Here is a 21,080-nt window from a genome sequence, read left to right as displayed (position 1 = left end):
ATCAATGCTCTTCTAAATTCAGAAAAATCTGTGCGTGCTGAGGGTAAGCTCTGGGATAGCCTCTCTATATCTTTAGGTCCTAGCGCTTTGGCCACAGTTTGTACTTGGACAACAGAAGAGTTGGGAGCAACACTTTCAATTCCCTCAATTCCCTGAGATCTAACGCCACATACCTTCACTGAATCTACAGGCACATCAATTACTGATTGGAGAGCTACATCTCTTTCAAAGAAAGCTTGTAAATCAGGATAATTGTTATCCGGTTGACTAACTTCTTCCACATCAGTTTTTTCTGAAGCTTTGTTGCGGTTCAATTTCTTAGTCAAAGAGGATACTCTAGCTTGAAGCTCATTGTTCTGTTAGATGATGTAACCTTCATCTCTAAAAGTACATTTTTACAGGATAATTTAGTTAACCAAACCCTACAGCTGTCTGTTAACTCTTCTCTGACGGCGCAGAGGATAAACAAATTTGTACTGGTCTTAAAGGTTCTTTTGGATTAGAGACAGCACTCACCACAACCTTGGTTGAGTGAAAAATTCAGTCTGGAAATCTTTGTTCAGCTAGAAGTTTTCGCTGGATTCCAAAAGAGGAAGTCTGGAAGCAGATCTTTGTTTGAGCTTGAAGTTTTCAATCTGGATTCAGGTGAGGAAGCTGGAACTCTATCCGGGTCACGGCACCATCTGTTGTGAACTTTTCTCTTCTACGAAGCAGAGACCAGGAGACGTTGGGATATCTTTCATCCAGAAGTTACTCTTTATTGAGAACTCGCTGCGCGTCGCTGTAGTCATCCAAGTCTAACTAAAAGCAGTGATACATTGTAGTGTATATACATTTAGGGGGCAGTGCTTAGGAATGGAAACAAAGCACCTGGGTGACTTTAAACAAAGCATGCAAATGAGAAAGACAGACCCAATCAACAACACTCGATTGCATTGATAATCCAATCAGTCTAACGATTCATGTCTGGGCCAGGGGGCTCCGAAAGCCATTTGCAGAACAAAAGATTTGAGTCTGGCTCATTTGGCTCATTTCACTTACAATAGGAGAACAGGAACTGGCAGGGACCTCTTGCATCTGATGTAGTGATCTGACTCATGTCACCATTTTTCACCTTAAATGCTAAATACAAGGTATATAACTTCTTCAGTTTGTACACTATTACATTGGAATCTAAATTAAACTTCAAATAAATTTGTAATCCCACAGTTAGCTCACCCCAAAATAAAAAAATCTGTCATCAATTACAGTGCCGTGAAAAGGTTTTTGCCCCCCTTCCTGTTTTTTATTTTTTTTTATTTTTTGCATATTTATCACACTTAAAAGATTCAGGTCATCAAACAAATTTTAATATTACACAAAGATAATGCAAGTAAATACAAAATTCAGTTTTTAAATGATGATTTCATTTATTAAGGGAAAAAAGCTGTCCAAACCTACCTGGACCTACGTGAAAAATGAATTGCCCCCTCCTATTAAATCATGAAAGAACTGTGATTAACCACATTATTTTAGAAAGCTGGGTTAAATTTCACTAACCAAACCCAGGCCTGATTACTGCCAGACCTGTTGAATCAAGAAATCACTTAAACAGAACCTGTCTGACAAAGTGAAGTATGCTTAAAGAGCAACACATCATGCTGCAATCTAAAGAAATTCAAGAACAGATGAGAAACAAAATAGTTTACATGTATCAGTCTGGAAAGGGTTATAAAGCCATTTCTAAGGCTTTGGGACTCCAGCAAACCATGGTCAGAGCCATTATCCACAAATGGAGAAAACTTGGAACAGTGGTGAACCTTCCCAGGAGTGGCCGGCCTACCAAAATTACTCCAAGAGCGTAATGATGATTCACTTGCCTCAATTAAGGTCCGTGTTCATGATTCAACAATAAGAAAGAGACTGGGCAAAAACAGCATCCATGGGAGAGTTCCAAGGCAAAAGCCATTGCTGACCAAAAAGAACACAAAGGCTCGTCTCACATTTGCCAAAAAATATCTTGATTATAGACTTTTGGGCAAATATTCTGTGGACTGACGCGACAAAAGTTGAACTTTTTGGAAGGTGTGTGTCCCGTTACATCTGGCGTAAAACCAACACAGCATTTCATAAAAAGAACATCATACCAACAGTCAAACATGGTGGTGGTGGTGTGATGGTCTGGGGCTGCTTTGCAGCTTCAGGACCTGGATGACTTGCCATAATTGATGGAACCATGAATTCTGCTCTCTATCAGAAAATCCTGAAGGAGAATGTCCGGCCATCAGTTTGTGACCTCAAGCTCAAGTGCACTTGGGTTATGCAGCAGGACAATGATTCCAAACACACCAGCAAGTCCACCTCTGAATGTCTCAAGAAAAACAAAATTAAGGTTTTGGAGTGGCCAAATCAAAGTCTGGACTTAAATCCGATTGAGATGTTGTGGCATGACCTTAAATGGTCCATTCATGCTCGAAAACCCTCCAATGTGGCTGAATTAAAACAATTCTGCAAAGAAGAGTGGGCCAAAATTCCTCCACAGCGATGTGAAGGACTCATTGCCAGTTATCGCAAACAACCAGCTTTCACAACCAGTTATTAGATTTAGGGGGCAATTACTTTTTCATGTAGTGCCAGGCAGGTTTGGACATAATTTTTCCCTTAATAAATGAAATCATTGTTTCAAAACTGCATTTTGTATTTACTCGGGTTATCTTTGTGTAATATTAAAATTTGATGATCTGAATCATTCAAGTGTGACAAATATGCAAAAAATTAAAAAAACTCAAACATTGTTACACCAGCCATGTGTATAGGTAAGCAGTGACATGTTCAGTCTGAAATGTCCCATTAATTAAAGCTGTGCTTTGCGATGCTTCTTTGTTTGAAACAAATAAAGAGAGAGTTGCAGTGGAAGTTAAAGAGAGAGAATTACAGTATACTCTATTCAAGAACATGCAGTGAGATAACACATAAACCCAGTTGAATGCACAGCTTAAACATCAATTCACATAATTCTCTCCTCTGTCCCCCTCCACCACCTCCCACCACTTCTATTACAGCTGATGACTTTGCAACTTTTTTTACAGACAAAACTAGATCGATCAGTGATCAGTTCTCACCTCCACGCACACAGGACCCCCAACCAACCACATCCACTGCTAAAACTCCCATCTTCTCCTTCTGTCCCCTGACGGAGGCTGAAGTATCCAAACTTCTCCTCTCCAACCATCCTACAACATGTCCTCTTGACCCAATCCCCTCACACCTTCTGCAAGCAATCTCTCCTACGCTCTTACCGGCACTCACACACATCATCAACACATCCCTCCTCACAGGCAACTTCCCCACTGCGTTCAAGCAGGCTCGGGTAACCCCACTGCTCAAAAAACCTACATTAAACGCTTCTCTTATAGAAAACTATAGACCTGTCTCTCTCCTTCCATTCATAGCAAAAACACTTGAACGTGTTGTCTTCAACCAGGTCTCATTGTTTCTTTCACAAAACAACAAACTGGACGCTAAACAGTCAGGTTTCAGGAGTGGCCATTCAACTGAGACTGCGCTTCTCTCGGTCACTGAAGCCCTGCAGTGCAAAAGCCCATTCCAAATCATCAGTCCTCATTCTGCTGGATCTATCTGCCGCGTTTGACACTGTCAATCATCAGATACTCCTCTCCACCCTCTCATCACTGGGCATCGCTGGAATTCCACTTCGCTGGTTTGAATCCTATCTCACTGGTAGGTCTTTCAGGGTGGCCTGGGGAGGGGAGGTATCCAAAGCACATACACTGGTCACTGGAGTTCCTCAGGGATCGGTTCTTGGACCCCTCCTCTTCTCCACATACACTACATCACTGGGTCCCATCATACAGGCACATGGATTCTCCTACCACTGCTATGCTGATAACACACAGCTCTATCTCTCCTTTCAACCAGATGATACAACGGTAGCTGCAAGGATCTCAGGTTGCCTGGCGGACATCTCGGCTTGGATGAAAGAACATCACCTTCAGCTCAACCTGGCAAAGACTGAGCTTCTTGTCTTTCCCGCCGCTCCAACTCTACAGCATGACATCACGATCCAGTTAGGTTCATCAACAATTACCCCATCAACTTCGGTCAGAAATCTTGGTGTAATCTTTGATGACCAGCTGACCTTCAAAGACCACATTGCAAAGACTGCCCGTTCTTGCAGGTTTGCACTACACAACATCAGAAAGATCAGGCCCTTTCTGACGGAGCATGCTGCACAACTTCTTGTCCAGGCCCTTGTCATTTCTAGGCTGGACTACTGTAATGCTCTTCTGGCTGGACTTCCATCAAACACAGTCAAACCTCTACAAATGATTCAGAATGCGGCGGCACGACTGGTCTTCAAGGAACCCAAAAGAGCCCATGCCACACCTCTATTTATCTCATTGCATTGGCTACCAATCGCAGCTCGCATCAAGTTCAAGACAATAATGCTTGCTTATAGAACAACCACAGGCTCAGCACCCGCCTACATGCACTCACTATTAAGAATCTACATCCCCTCCAGAAGTCTGAGATCTGCTAGTGAGCGACGCCTCGTGGTACCATCACAAAGAGGCTCAAAATCACTCTCCAGAACATTCTCGTTCACCATTCCTGGCTGGTGGAATGATCTTCCCACCCATATTCAGAGTGTGGGATCCCTGGCAATCTTCAAGCAACAGCTGAAAACTCATTTCTTTCAACACTACTTGACTACACCTTACTCATAAAAAAAAATAATAAAAAAAAATATATATATATATATTTTTCCTTATTTATTCCTTCCCTTGCTAGCTTGTACTTATTTAAACAATGCCTGAGACTTGGTGTTACAAGCACTTCGTTTGTCAGATTGCCTCTTCAAGATGAATCGCTTCATGTATTCCCCAATTGTAAGTCGCTTTGGATAAAAGCGTCTGCAAAATGACTAAATGTAAATGTAAATTCACGATCAAACTAAACAACTGCAATTATAAAGTTGATATAGGAACAAGAGAGATCTTCTAATATACAGCACAGCTTATAGTAAATGACATGAACAGTTATGAACAGAGCTGGGAAGAGGGGCACAATATCGAAAAAATATTTACCTTTGAACAAACTCCAGTGTCCTTGAGGCTTCCTCTTAGTACTGTAAGTTGAAGACGTAGTAAGTGTTAAACATTGCAGCCTCCCATTTGATGAAGCTTTGGCAGACACCTTCACAGATGACATGGTTTTCAATGCTGCTCATCCATTCTCCAGTTGTGGCTTCATCACCAGCAACTGATACAGACAAAAATAGTTAATATCCTGAAACAGTATCAAATATTATTATCAGCACCCTATTCATGCATTTTCAATACAGTTTTGAGCAATATATTGTCTCTCCATTTACTATAAGTATCAAAACTGCTGCAGATCAGTACTTTTCATAACTTGGCATGGCTAAAACAACAATGATGAGTATCGAAGTATCAGTCCCTATATTCTATTCTATTCTGTAAACACTCACATAAGATATAAAATTTTGTAAATACTACCACAGGGTAACAATGACAATGATAAAATTGCACTTACCTTAAGTAGGCGACGAGGAAAACTCCGGAATATGTTGTTCAGTTTGGTGGTGCTGGCAGCTCACAGTCGGGGCGAAAAAATCATCTTCTTGAACTCTTCCTCCTTTGCTCTTTAATATTTCTGTACACCTTTACTTCTGAATACACTTGATCCGTTGTTATTTTGCTCAGATGGGAGGAATAAAATCATGATGCATCGTGGTTTTGCTCTGAGGATTTATGAGCGGTCTCAGCGTCGCACACGTGACTAGACTTAAAAAATACTGTTTTATACCATAAAATGAAACAGTAGTTTGCGATTAATAATTTGCTCTGCAAAGGTATCATCATTCACAGTATTCAACTGTATTTACGAAGAACGGTACATTAATTGTATTTTTTACAGTGTAGGATTAGGGATGTAGAATATGGTCTTGCAAAATATGTGCTTTATAAGTACAAATAAACAGCCAAAATGTTAGTAATATGTATGCTAATAAGCAGCTAGTTAATAGTGAGAACTGGTCCATGCTAAAGTGTTACATATACATTGTGATTAAGTACCTTAGTGTAGTTGTAGATTCATAAGACTAATAACCTTACTTTACCTTATCCTTACCTTAAGAACTAGCTGAATAAATATATGTTTCTCAGCATGGAAGATTTATTTTCCTTGCTATTAACCAGCTTCTGTAGGAATGTTGTTTTTGGTCAGAAAATCAATGTCGTAGTGAATAATCCTTTCCTGTGTTGTTTGTTTTCCCCGTTTAATGATGTTTCTTTCTGTGGACGGAGGCCGTCTCAGGCTTGTCTTTTCAGCGGGAGATCTCCTGTTATTCTTAATGCCTCTGCCCTGTCAATCTTCTTCCATTCTGGGTTGATTTGTTGGCTGTCGAAGAGATCTGATCTCCAGCAGACTGACTATTTCGCAGCATGGAGAGATTCATAGATCTAAACAGACATCTGTGGGGTTTTTTTTAGCCATGCAGGTCACTGGATGTGACAAACTGAACAACCCTCAAGTGGAGATTATGTGTCAGGTGTGGCCTGTGTGTGGTTTGAGTTGAACTTTAATGTCTAATTCTTCTAGAAACTTTCAAAGTTTTAAGCTGCTTTGGCTCATGTCAGTATTTGAGATTCACTGGAACTTCTGAGGTTTAACCATGTTTTGTCGACTTTGTGTCGGATAAATGATAAATCTAGTCATTTATTTCAGGACCAAATTGGATGTGTGCTGAAGAATCACCAGTTACATAAGCAAAATTCATGATGGACCTGAAATTGTATCTGCTTGCCTTTGTGGGGTAGAAGAGTTTCCTTTGGAGGTCTTGAAGTAAAAAATAAAATAGAGAGATGGGACTATTCACTCTGCCAGCCAGTTCTAAAGCTAGTTTTTATGGATGAAGTCTGACAACACATTCTTTGAGAACAACTTTATATTTTTACGGTATTTTTCTCGACATGATTAAACTGCTCTCTAGAGCTGGGTCAAGATGGAATAATTTCATGCTTCATTTCTGGGGTTCAAGATAGTGTCCGCAGGACTTCCCCATGGTAAATACTCCATAACCGTGGATTGAACACCCACTAGCTGGAAGACATGCTGATATGGAAAAGACTTGTATATTGAAAAGGTAATCTCAGGACTGTTTTCTATTAGCTTGTGGTATATTTAATTTCATGTTAAATGTGGTTTAAGTAGTAAAAGTTTACATTTTTAAAGACACTTTAACATACTTTTTTTACCAATACTATGTTATGTTGACATACACTGCCATCCAGAAGTTTTCTTCAATTTTTTTAAAATAGAAATTAATAGTTTTATTATTCAGAAAGTATGCATTAAATTAATCAAATGTGACATAAAAACAGTGAAATAAAAGATTTTTTAATGTTACAAAGTTTTTTTGTTTTTTTAAATAAATGCTGTTCTATTGATCAAAGAATCCTGCCGAAAAAAATACATTTTCATTAATTTTTATTATAAATATATATTTTTTACAATATATTCAAATAGAACACTGATATTTTAAATTGCAAAAATATTTATTGATATTGCTATTTTACTGTATTTTTGATTAAATAAATGCAGCCTTGCTGATCAAAAGTGACGTCTGTCTGTCAAAACATTAACAAATCGAATAAACATTTGAAAGGTACAGTAGTATACATTTAATGTTTTATGTATTTGTAAAATAACAATCGGCTCTTAAAAAAGAAGCATTTTATTATTTAATTTTTTTATTTTTAGTCACCACATAATTCCTAATTTAATAATTCCTATGCTTTTTGTATACCTTTTGTATATTTCATATTTTTAATGACTTTGCTATTATTCTAAAATGTATATGAGTAAAAATAAAGTATTAATTTATACTAAAATAGTAATGTAAAATCTAAAGAGCAGGTGTGGCCAAACTTTTACTGGTAATGTTTATGCAGAAAATATGCATATGTATGTGTGACTTATAATTTGTTCATTTTTTTTCATTTTTTTTTTTTCACACATGTATTTATTTTAGTTTTCTGGTACTTCAGGAAGTAAGTGCCATTTTCATGGGGGAAGGTAGCAGCAAGGGATTTAGATGCCAAATTGGTTTACAGGTGAAAGAGTCTTGAAGCCTCTGGGAAAGTTTAGTAGTGTATTACTTTCTTTAGGAAGGAATAAGTTTTTCCAAAAGTGCTGCGGTAATCTACCATGATGGGCTTTGACTTGGTATGACCTTCCCACAAGCCACACCAAACCGCAGGGTAATTGCTTGCTAATGACTGTTAAAAAAAAGGCAAGGAAATGTCAAACGAAGTTTGGAAACTTTCATGATTAATCTTTTTTTGCGGTGGCAGGAGAAGATCTAAGCCATTCCATCAATCACATCAGGCAGGAGAGTGACTCTTTCTTCAGGGTTGAAAGCATTTACCATTGGATCTCTCTCTCTCTCTCTCTCTCTCTGCATTAACTTAGCTGTCCTTGCCTGTTTCCATCTCTCTCTCTCTCTGTCTTTGTCTTCTATTACATGTATCTAAGCGGTTTAGTGCCTTGCATCAGCACTCAAAGAGCTTTGTACATCTCTCTCCCAGAATATTTAATGGAAATATTCAGACTTTTGTCCACATTTGACCTCTGCTGTCTGTCTCCTCCCCTCTCCTGATGGTGGTGTCGAGACCCCCTTTGTCTTCACACTGTGCGACTTGAACGCTTAATTGAAGATCAATTCTGGCCAAGGTCACATTCTGAAGCCTGATGAGAAGCCTGAGTGAGGTTCAGAAATCATCTCGCTTCCCACTATTACACCCGACTGTCTCCACCAGCATGCCATTATCTACACTATTGTCTTAAATACAAAGAAACACAGCATCATAGTATTAAAGTCAACAGATGCCCAGAGAGTGCCTCTTCTGACATATATTTCTTGACCAACATTTACCAAAATCAGCAATTTCTTCTTTGTATTGCATGTATGTGCAAACCTATAGTACAAACTACATCTTCCAGGATATATAGTAAACTATACTAATATATTATTCTAGTCGTCGAATGTGAATGGCCAAGATTGTATTAGTGGTGGGGATTTTTCCTTTTACTGTAAACTACATCATTATGCCAGTAGGTGGAGACAAGTGAGTCACTGAATCAGTAACTTAACAGTTTCATTTAACAACACTAATTCATTTGTTGAAATGAGTTGAAACAAATGACTTTTGCTGAATTCTGAATTTCATACTATCATACTACTATTACTGTTTCTTCCATAGAAATATATAGTAAAAATGGTAAGAGTAGTATGTGGTTCCAAATTTGAGCATTTGTGTCACCCCATATATATCGTTATATAATGCACTATTTGAGTCAACAGCTATTTGTAGCAGTGTCTGAAACCATAGACTAAAACCGTACTGTATACTCAATGATGAAAATACATACACTGTGAACAACGTAACAAATGAATTTCAACATCTTAATGCTAGAAGATGGTGTCCATAACATTTACGGTGCGTTCTGTGTCTGAATTCACTCATTCGTTTTCATTCACTCATTCAGTGGACTGTATTAGTGGACTGATGGAAGGAATAGTGAATGAGGATACATTGTTATTTTAGATTCATCCAGTGTTCAAGAGTGAGTCATTCTTTTAACCAATTAATTCCTTAACATCACTGTGTTGGTTGGAGATGCACAGTGGCTTATTCTGCAGTGGCTTTGTTCATATATGTTCACTGGTGGATTAGAAATAGACAAAATAGCTCTAAATATTGTGTCTACAAAATCTAAGTTAGTCAATATCAACTTGTTTATTGAACTGTTGAATAAAAACAATATTACACTCGAAATCGGGCTGTTGTGCTCAAAGTCAACATGAGCAACACCCCTGCTTGTGTGATATTACGTAACCTCAACAAAGGTGGTCTGTTTTATTTAGTACTAAAAATATTGATGTAAAGAGTTAAATGTAATTCAGTGTGCTGTTTATGTTTGTGTTGTGTTTATCATCACATCGTTAGCTTAGCAACATGCTAACATCAAACTCTTTTAGGATCAAGAGCTCATTATATGTGTGTCACAATATGTTGCATACTACAATTTTTCACCTACTACGTAGAAAGGAAATAGGCATATTCAGATGCAACCAGTGTTGTCTTCTGCGATGTCAAGTGGAAATTCGTATCCTTTGAATCCGACTGAAATGCTGACACATAGTAATTTGGACACATGGGTGGATCCAGCAGGATATCCAGAGAAAATATCATTCTCAGCCGCAGCCCCCTGTGGATGACTGACAGATGCTGTACGGTCTTTAACCACACCCCTTACTATGAGTGATGGGATGTGTTTCTTATCCATCTCAGTGTGTCGTGAGCTCTAATTTTTGCCTCCTATGGATTTGATTGGCAGTAATAAGCCTTCGGCTTTCGTTTTCCTGTCCGCCCAGGAGAGAAAGAACAGTGAGGAAAGCAGACACAGGAAACGCATCACTGAACCCTGACAAACTGCTCCACGATCCCTCTTTCCCATCACCCCATGATTACACTATGAACTTGACCTGCCCTTTGGGATGGTTTTGATAGGTGGAAACACTTTTGTTTTAGCTGTCAGCATCTCCAGGCCGGTTTTCCCAGAGTTTCCATTTTCCCACAGTCGCTTTTATAGTACTTCAGTTAACACAGAGCTAGCGGCGACTACAGCACAGTTTGAAACACAATGGACTTTAGCTCTTCATGCAATGACAATCTATGCAAAGCTGTGTAGGGCCACCTCAGTCCTTTGTCAGTGTTTTTTTTTTTTTTTTTCGTGAATGGCCATTAATGTATTATTTACAGTCTTTCCCCACTTTTGATCTCTTGCTCCCTCTCTCTTTCTCACTGACTTGCGCTCTTGTTTTTTAATCTCTTACGTGCTGATATGCGCTGGTATCATCTTTTACCCTTCATTAAATATGTTGTACTTGCCAAGTGCTCGCCGTAGCACTAATCACATTAGCAATGCTGGAAAAAGGGCTTACATAAGAAAGCCAACTGGGAGAGGTAGATACACAGAAAGAGAGAGATAGCAGGGGGTAGAAGAAGGTCAGAGAAAGGAAAAGAAAGACCAGTGACCTTTATAAGCACATTGGTAGTTTTTTATTTGCAGTTGGGTGTTTGGTTAAAGCAGCTCAGGATTGTGAACGGTGGAAAGGGAAAAGTGAGAGATTACGACTATGGTACAAATAGCATATTTGCATCCTACTTTTGTACTATTTCTGCAGGACGAAGCTTTATTTAAATAGAATAAAAATGACTTTAAGTAACTGAAGCTTTTTTAAGACCATTAAAGTCAACATGAAATGATAATTCACCTTATTTATTTTGTAAATACATGCAATAGATCTTACTGTGAAAGATTCATGTACCTCATGTCACAACATGGAAAAAAAATACCTGTCGTTACTGCTGTTTCATTGTAACGTAATAGTTTTGCATTGTCATTGTTATTTTGATGATAAGTTAACATTTTTCACCTAATTTTCATTACCATAATGCATTTTTACATTTTACATGACATTAAATTGATTTGACTAACCTGAAAATTAAATTAAATTAAAAATAAATGGGTGTAGGATTGTCTTTAAATGATTTTTTACTCAGAAATTGATAGTAAATTTCACATATCATTACAAAGAAATAGCAAGTCACACATTGAATTAAACATGAAATTTTGAAGTAGAAAGACTGAAATAGCATTTTCTTGTAAAACATGCTCAAAAAAATAAATTTTGAATGTATTGTGCATTGCTTCTTGCTGCATGCCAAAATAAGCAGTACATGTGACCTATTGAAATGTTTGTGTCGCACTGCATAGTGCATACTGCTTCACTATACTGTTTATAAAACTAGGTAGTCTGTACACTGTAGGTTTGTCTTCTACAGATACTTTGCATTCATGGAAGAGCCTATGTATGATAATTATGTTGTGGCATCGCACACAGACACTGACATACTGATGTGCCACATTTACATTTTCATGCACACACACTCGAAGGGCTTCTGGACTGCTCAGCGGGTCCATGACCTGACACATCTTACCTGTCTCCTGTATCTGCTGGGGTTAAAGACTGCCCTCACTGGCCACTTAGAGGAAGAACTGGTGTCTATTCTTCTCTTTTTTAGACTACAAGCACAAGATTCCTGAGTCGACTTGTCGGGTTCTTGGATCACCCCTGAATCTTACATGTGGTATATATATATATATATATATATATACAATATTTGACTAATTTACTAGTAAAATGTGCCAGTGTGTGTTTGTCCCCATACGTATTAGTTGTCTTTATTGTGATTGTGAATTTCCGTAATGATCAAGTTTAAAGCTGAATTTTTAGCATCAGTCTACAGTGTCACATGATCCTTCAGAAATCCTTCTAATATGCTGATTATCAATGTTGAAAACAGTTGTGCTGCTTCATATTTTTGAGAAAACCGTGATACATTTTTATTGAATAAAAAAAGTTAAAAAGTGTTTGTAACATTAAAAAAAGTCTTTACTGTCACTTTTGATCAAATCATTGCATCCTTGCTGAATAAATAACTTCAACGTTGCATTATTTAGTGCAATAGTAATATATATCTGTTCTAATTTCTTCTGTCATGTCATAGAAATCTACCATGCACAATTCAGTCAAATAATCAAAACAGGTATAAAATAAATAATAACAAATATCGACTTGCTTTTTTTTGTAATGGGTAGATGTTTATGGCACAATGACCTGTGACTGACATTTTAATGACAGGGTTCAGAATTCATGGAGCTTTGACAGTGATCCTGTGTAATATGTCGTGATGTGGACACTATAATAGTCTTCATCGTCTGTCTTCATCTGTCCTCCACAGCTGCGTCCAGCTTCAGCTTCTGTCGGGCTGCGCTGGAGCACACGGTCTCAGCAGAGGAGCTCAACTATCAGCTGCCACGCAAGGCCGGGGGCAACCTGACCTGGCATGAAGGACGCGGCCAGAGGGTGACGAGGAGGACCGTCAAACTGCTGCAGCAGCCCGGCACAGAAGGAATACAGGTACACGATCACAGTCATGTTACCCGTAGAAGAGAAAGCACAAATCAGGCCCCTCTACCATCTTAATGGTTTCCTCTGGTGCTTCAGGTGGGATCAATTTCAACAATGTATACACAAAGACTACAAAGCTTTCATATCAGTTTGAACTGTGCAACACATTTTTAATTGTATTTCTACACTGTTACTGTATGCTTTTTAATTTTTCAAGGAAACTCTGTGACAAATTATTATTATTATTATTATTAAGAAATGTGTAAAGACAGAATATTAAAGGCAATTATAAATGTTATGAAAGATTTTTGTCAAATAAATGCTTTTTTTCTATTATAATAATAATCAATAATTAACACTTTGGCAAACAGAGTCCTCTGATAAATATTGCTAATTTTCTGAGTGGTTGTCAGATCAGTTACTATTCTTATAAATGTTTTTAATGATATTATTATTACTAAATTGACAACTATTCAGAATTTTTTTTTTTAATGATTATTATTATTATTATTCAGTAACTGAACTGACAACCATTCAGAAAATTAGTCATATTTACCAGAGGACTCTGTTTGCCAAAGTATGAATGAATTATTATTACAAAAGTTACAATAACAGCATTTATATAAATAAAATGACAACCATTCAGAAAATGTATTATCTTTATGATTATTATTATTAGTGTAATAATAATAATATTAATAATAATAATAATTCTTAGTGTAATTGTTCAGTAACTGAACTGACAACCATTTAAAAATGAGTAATATTTACCAGAGGACTAAATACAGAGGTTTTTTTTTTTTCCGTAGATTGTTATTGTACAATAGAATGTTAAAATAACTGTATTTATATAACTAAAAAGACAACTATTCAGAAAATGACTAATATGTGCCTGTGAATGGTTGTGTGAGAGCTGCGAGAGTGTTAATAGTTGCTGTGCAAAAACATGTTTGCAGTTGGACTGGTGTGAACAGACCTTGATTTCATATTCACATGTGTGTTTAATATTATCCAGGATTTCTTTTTCATCCATCATAAAATATTTATGCCCTTCCTTCCCAGCTCTGAAGGTCATGTAGAGGTTTCCTTGTTTACAGCATTGGCTCTGATATTTCATGTGTTCAGCAGCACTTGGTAAACTTCTCCTCTGAGCTATTTGTCAGTGCTAGCGCACGCTAGCTACCTTTGTCCTTCTTTATCACTGCACACTCAAAGAGTCATAACAGGCTCATAATCCGCCTGTCGTGATGAGGAAAAAGCACCTCTGATGTCTGGATATTATAGCGTCCCATTATTTGAGCCATTACCCAAGAATCAGGCTAAGCTCGAGCTGAAGTCTCTCATAATACGCATGTTTTTTTCTATTAGAAGACACAAATGAGAGGCGTACATGAAATTAATTATTCCCTCTTTGTATGCATCAACCTTGAGGGCCATAATTATTTCATAATAAAATATTTTCACCCTGATTTTAACTACCAGATTTGATTAGCGTGTTCTTTACGCTCTGTTTTGTTCTGAATAATTTATTTGAATGGTGTGAATTGAATAAATATCCTTTTGTAATGCGTCACCTTAAAACAAAGGCTTAGCGGAATGGCTGACAGTAGCGTGTGATTTATTTATTTTTATATGTTAAACATCTTTGTTCTGCTTGACAGTGAACTGTGAGGAGATGCATATGTAAATGGTGCTGCTCTGGTGTTGTGAGCATCACTTTAAATAGAACAGATTTCATGCCTTTCTCCTGGTTTCAGGATTGGCTCAGATGAGCTCAGTGTTGCATGAGGGCTGCTGGATGGATGTGTGTGTATGTGTGTGTGTGAATGGGAGAAGGTCACTGGCGTGTGTTCAAACACACACGCTCATAGCCAACTGTTGAAATTCAAGGTTATGGCAAGTTGAATAAAGAGCAAACTTTAAACTGGGTTCTTAATGCTTGAATTACAAATTGTGGTTGCTTGAATAGTTTTCCTGAACAGTTCTTTCCACCATTAGTCAGAAAATCAAGTAGCCCCGCCCCCAAACTTACACCACTGGTTGAGCCATTGTTGCTGGGGCGAAATGTTTAAACAAACAACAATGTTTTGCTAGCTCCATCAAAGTCACTTTAAGTCATGTCACTCAGCGGCCATCTTTGAAACACCTCTTGGGCATGCAAGGGCAGCTCCTATCTCTTTGAATGGGGAAACATCAAAATCTCCAAAACTGTTCACCAAGCTTAAGATTAAATTTAATATTTGAAATCACCAATGAAATCTGACAACAACTATCTCATAAAAGTTGTTAATTTTGCTCAAATAGCATTATAAAAGCTTATTTTTCTGGCTAGACCAGACAGTGCGCATGCACAGTACCATCTCATAACGATGACTGTTTCTATAGCAACCGGGACTTCTAACGGCAGCTGCAGTGATGCAATGACTTTACCAATTAGGGATTGGCTCTTTTGCTCAGAAGGCGGGGCTTCGTTCGATAGAGCGGCCATATTGAGTTTTGCATTTTTCTCCATTCAAAACTATATGAGTGACACGTCTTGGGTATTCTACAGTCTTTGGCTCCACAGAGCCATTGTTTACACTTCTGAGGGAAAACACCTTATTAAAGGTTTGTTTATCGTTCTCTTTGCGTTTTACATTAGAATAAGAGACAGTATTTTAACATTACAGCTCACTGCTTAACCCTGATTGACCAATCGCAACATTCAGCATCTGATATTTTCTGCTGTTCACGGTCATTCATGGCAATGGCTCATGTCAGACCCCTCATTCAGGTAACTGAAACCTGTACTATTTGTGACCCGTGCTGGCAAAATGAGTCAGAATGAGCAAATTTTCAAAAATGAGTTGATTTTGAGAAAAAATCGAATTAAAGATTCCAAAGCAAAATCACCTCTGCAGTTATTTTCTTAAGAATATTACTATAATCACAATATAGCTTTTTATTTTATTTTAGCTTTGTTATTAAAAATAAGAACAAATATGCAAATAAACAGTAGTTTAATCAAGAGCAGCCAGTGATTCCGTCTTTTCTTTTAATGTGTTTATCGAGACAGATCTACAGTATATTAAGACCTACTGCATGGATAATAATGCATAATATAATGTTACACATCAGATTTTCCCCCAACCATTAACTAAACGTTCATGTAAGACACTTTATATGTACTTTATAGATCACGCGTCTTGTGCACACACTTTGCAAATGTCAGTCAGCACGATCGTTTTGTTTTCATCAGCATGGGTTTGAAAATGATATTTCACTGGTTTGGACTCATGTTATCGAGAATTCGATATGAATATTCACATAGCTGCATGCTGCGCTTTGTAACAATAGACCTAGGCTACATCTTGTGGGGACCAGAAGTGAGCAGAGAAAAAGGTACTCCTCTCAGAAAACATAGGCTACAAATAAAGGTCATTTTAGATGTCTAATTATTACTGTTTGGAGCATTGGGATCTATAAGAGGGCTTAATGAACTCATTTTTGTGAAAACCTCAAATTCGAGCAAAACTGACATTTTTCACTTCTTTTGCCTATAGCTCAAATTTAGACCGTGTTCATTTTGCCAGCACTGCTCACATTTGATTATTTTTCATATCACATCACAGGTTCTTGTTTTATAATCCATATTGAGTCTCATTTATCAACTGCAGTGAAAATGACCTCAGAAAACATCAGTTTTAAAATTACTGTAATACCATTGCGGTGTTTTGTCTCTTTATTTTTTGGCTGATAGTGTGTGGAACATTGTAATAGACATTTTTAAGATTAATAATTAATAATTTCAGCTAAAATCAATATTATATGCCCACATATTTATTGATTTCTTTTGTCAGGTGCATGTGTGATAAGTGGGAAAACATGATACATGAACATAATTTTGTGATAATGAACTGTAATACTACAATTATATTGATATTGTAGGTGCTTTCAATAGTTCAGTGATAATTTTGTAAAGTTTTACACTAAGAAATAAACTGTTTTTGTGGAGAGTCATCTGAATAATGTAGAATGATGTAAAGTCGGTCAACATAATATTTTTCTGTGTTTTAATTTAGTCACCCCTCCAATGTATTTTGCAATGTTAAAATGATGTGATGCCTCTGTTGATACGGTAGTAGCGTGGTTTTGTTTCTTGGTGATGTGAAGAGAGAAAATTAGAAAATGAAACACCAATATTATAGTGCTTTACCAGCGGAGACAATGAGAGAATCAGAACCTGTATGACTGAAGAATCAGAAAATCTGAAGCCAGAAAGACAAAAAATGAGTGCAAACATTGCAATTTTTGTTGTATAGGTAAGTGAATTATTGTATAGACCACTTTAAAACTCTCTAGTATCAAACTCAGAAACATTCATGCTAATCCACATCGATAGATGGCAGCGTCTAATAACATTGTAGTATCAGTACTTAAAGTACCTGAATAATGCTAAAGCACTGGTGGGTTATGCTAAAATAAATTAACACTAAAAAATATTCACACTTCATTTTTTTAGTCACAGACATACACTGTAAATTATATCAGATCCAAACATAATAGGTAATTTGAGTCATAAAATGTTTCCCCTATTTCCCATTACGGTTGCATTTGAAGACAATTAGTACTCAGAGCTTTTTGTCAAAATATTTCCTCTGTGATGTTCCTCAATTAATATATTCCATAAACATCCTGAACATTACCATTCATATGCATGTAGCATTATATCATATCACCTACGGCCATGTGAGACGCAATCTGGTATTATGAAGAATGTTGTGTAATCGTATAGCAAAAGTCAAGCGAGCCTCCCAGCAGCCGGTCCTGTTGTCTAATTGGCCGTCCCACAAGCCCAGTCTCCAATGAAATCACAATACAGCTATAGAAATGACTTGGTGGTCATGAATCCATCATTACCAGATCATATTCTGAGATTAAACTTGCATTACACATGATTGCACTTGGCAGAGGTTGTGGGTAGAGTCCAGTTAGTGTGACAAAATAATGTCCTTTGCGAAATGTTATGTTGTGGCTTATTCTAACAAGGCTTATCTCATGGGGCCAGTCCTGGCATGAAAATGAGTTTTGCCGATGGGATTTGTGTTAAAGATAACATTAATTTACTGCATTTGGCTGGAGACTGGGCTGGGAATGATTAGGGATAAACTTTTGCTATTTCAAGGTGAGCAAAAGTGTCAGATTGCTGTTGGCAAGATTGTCAAGGATAGAAATAATTAGGACGACCATGACCATGACTAATGAACTATGTATGAGAATGGTTTCACTAGCGATTTATTTAATTACCTACAAGATGTTCTTGTTTTTTCATTTTGCATTTCATTAAGGTGTAAAATATTTTTCAGAAGTTATCTTGTCAGAACATGTCTTTGTATGGAACATATACACTCATTTCGAACTGGAATCATGGCAGAATATACGGTGATGTCCACTTTGCAGGGCACTTACTGTCGAATAGAACAAACCTCATACGTGATAAGAGATACATACAAAATATTCAGAGCGGGGGGGTGGGCGCGAGGACTGGGATTGGGAAACGCTGTCTTAAGGTATCCTCTAACATGACACAGTTATTTCAAAAACATGGCCGCCAGCAGCCAATCAAACTTCAGTGGCTAATAACTTCAAATCTTAATGGCCTACCATTACAAAAATGGAAATAGCCACACATTGTGTGAAAGTGAAAATATCTGTACTGAATTGTGTGAAAATCAGCCACAAGGTAGGACTATAAAAAGCAACTTTAATCCTCGCTTTAAGCCCTTCCAAGAATTTCTCACGTTTATGATTATCTATCAACTCTATCCCCCATTCTGATTAGTTTGTTCGAACTTGATCTAGGCTGTTTATCTGATTTGCACAATACTTGGCACATATCATCCCCATAACCCCATGACAAAAATTTTGATTTGTCAAAGTGTTCCAAAAATATGTTTTTAAATATATAAGTTAATTTGTCTGGCGTTGCCAATTGCACAAATTGATCTGTCTGCAGAATACAATGTCCAAAGTTCACAGAACTTCATACAATTGGACAACAAGAGTAAACGACAAGTTTCATTAACTTGCACAGATTGCTAATCTGAACAATGTCTGAAACTTTGAATTACGAGCACTTTGTGTGTTTATTTGCCTCTTTATGATGAATCGCTTGTTGTATCCCTCAATTTTTAAGTTGCTTTGGATAAAAGCGTCTGCTAAATGAACAAATGTAAATGTAATGCAAATGTAGTTTCAGCAGCAGTGATGTGGTGCTAAAACTACTCAAACAATGTACGCACATTAATGATGGCTTCAGTGAGGGCAGTTAAATCTTTATGGGGTGTTCACACATCTCCAGGTGGCTGTATATTTGTTTCAGTAGGTGTTCCCGCTGCTGCCCTGACATCTGTCTGCACCACTGGCCACAGCTTCTGAAAATGTGATTGCAAATGGAATATATTAATGGTAAAATAAGATATTTTTAGTAAGCACTTCCAGCTTAAAATAAATTCTGGATTCCACAGCGCTTTAATATAAATTGTAGCAGCACATAATGCATCATAGCGTAAGATAAATGGTTATCTTTGCATAAATCAACATGTCACAAGAATGCTTTTACTAATAAAGTAAAACAAAATAAAACTTTGCCGCATTGCTGGTAATCCACAGCACCTCAGCAATGGTTGCCAGAAATTGCCATCTTTGATTGAAAATGAATGACTTCTGGCTGCTTTTGCTTTGTGAATATGTGTTTTTGCAGCACAGTTAATTTTCTGTTAGTGTAAAGTCTTATATTCACATAATATTACTGATGAAAGGGACAAGAGAATAAGGAAGACCGACTAAATACGGGGTTAATGGAAAAAGGAAAACAAGTAAACCGTCTGATTCCTGGCACGGGAAATGTTGTTTAGCATGCAGTGGGTTTAGTCCATTAAAGCAGAGCTGTGATGAGGCTACCTGAGGTTGACAGCCAGAGGAGATTGGCCTCCAGATTTGTTTAGTTTCCTCATTACTGCGAAGGTTACTGACCCCATCAGCGGCACAAAACAATTTCGAAAAGCACGCAGATTACCAAAAGTCAGCAAACTTAGCCAGCCTATCTTAATTAGGCTGAATGGCTCAATCTTTTTCACATCAGCATACGGTTCTCAGTTAATCTCGGATAAATGGTTGGATTCCAGTGAAAATGAAAAAGATGATTCTGAGTTGTGAGTTGCTTTTTTGCCCTATGAATCTGAACAGATGTTGTGGGAACCTCATAATGAATGCAGACCCGCGTCTGAAGTCTCATATCAGTCAGTTGTCACCAGGCTGAGAGGGATCATTGAGTTCTTATGCATGTAAGCTGTCCTGGCGCAAAGGATTGTGGGACTGGAGGCAGTCTGCAGAAGAAAAGAGAGATGGAGAGACAAGGGGGGGTTTGGGGGAGGGGGGGGGGGGGGGGTAGTGTTGTACCTATTCGCTGTATGAAAGATTATGCTTCTGTTGAAGTATGACATGACCAGACAGAAGGATGAACGCAAGAGCAACACTGATTGATTGAAAGGATGTAAAAAATAAAAAAAAGATTAAGGCCTAGAGTGCTAGTTTACTTGCTGAAAACTTACAGGAGTGTCAGAAATTATCTAAGGCTTGAGGCAAAAAGGAAAGTGAAAGTGAACTGATGTGATGTGTGGCAACCCATACTCGGAATTTGTGCTCTGCATTTAACCCATCCAAGTGCACACACACACCCGGAGCAGCGCTGCGGCGCCTGGGAGCAGTTGGGGGTTCGGTGCCTTGCTCAAGGGCACCTCAGTCATGGTATTGAAGGTGGAGAGAGCACTGGTTATTCACTCCCCCCACCTACAATTCCTGCCGGACCTGAGACTTGAACCCACAACTTTCGGGTTTCAAGTCCAACTCTCTATCCATTAGGCCACAACTGCCATTAAATGTAATATTAAATGACTCTAAAAAACATGCTAAAATGTTCTGATGTGTACAATGTATTGAATTCCTCTATTCTTATCTGTTCTCTTTCATGTAT

At 37.7% G+C, this 21,080-nt stretch overlaps 1 protein-coding gene across 3 annotated transcripts in view; it reads left to right on the top strand.

Moving 5' to 3' along the window:
* samd10b (sterile alpha motif domain containing 10b) overlaps window positions 1-21,080 on the top strand; it is a 98,066-nt gene that overhangs the window by 33,964 nt on the left and 43,022 nt on the right. For all 3 annotated transcript variants that reach the window (XM_058762317.1, XM_058762318.1, XM_058762316.1), the window contains one exon: window positions 12,897-13,075. In XM_058762317.1, coding sequence (XP_058618300.1) covers window positions 12,897-13,075 — 179 coding nt within the window. The remainder of the gene's footprint in view (window positions 1-12,896; window positions 13,076-21,080) is intronic.

This window comes from Onychostoma macrolepis, chromosome 23, assembly GCF_012432095.1.
Source record: "Onychostoma macrolepis isolate SWU-2019 chromosome 23, ASM1243209v1, whole genome shotgun sequence".
Classification (NCBI taxonomy): Eukaryota; Metazoa; Chordata; class Actinopteri; order Cypriniformes; family Cyprinidae; genus Onychostoma; species Onychostoma macrolepis.
This window is presented reverse-complemented; position numbering and strand designations above follow the sequence as displayed.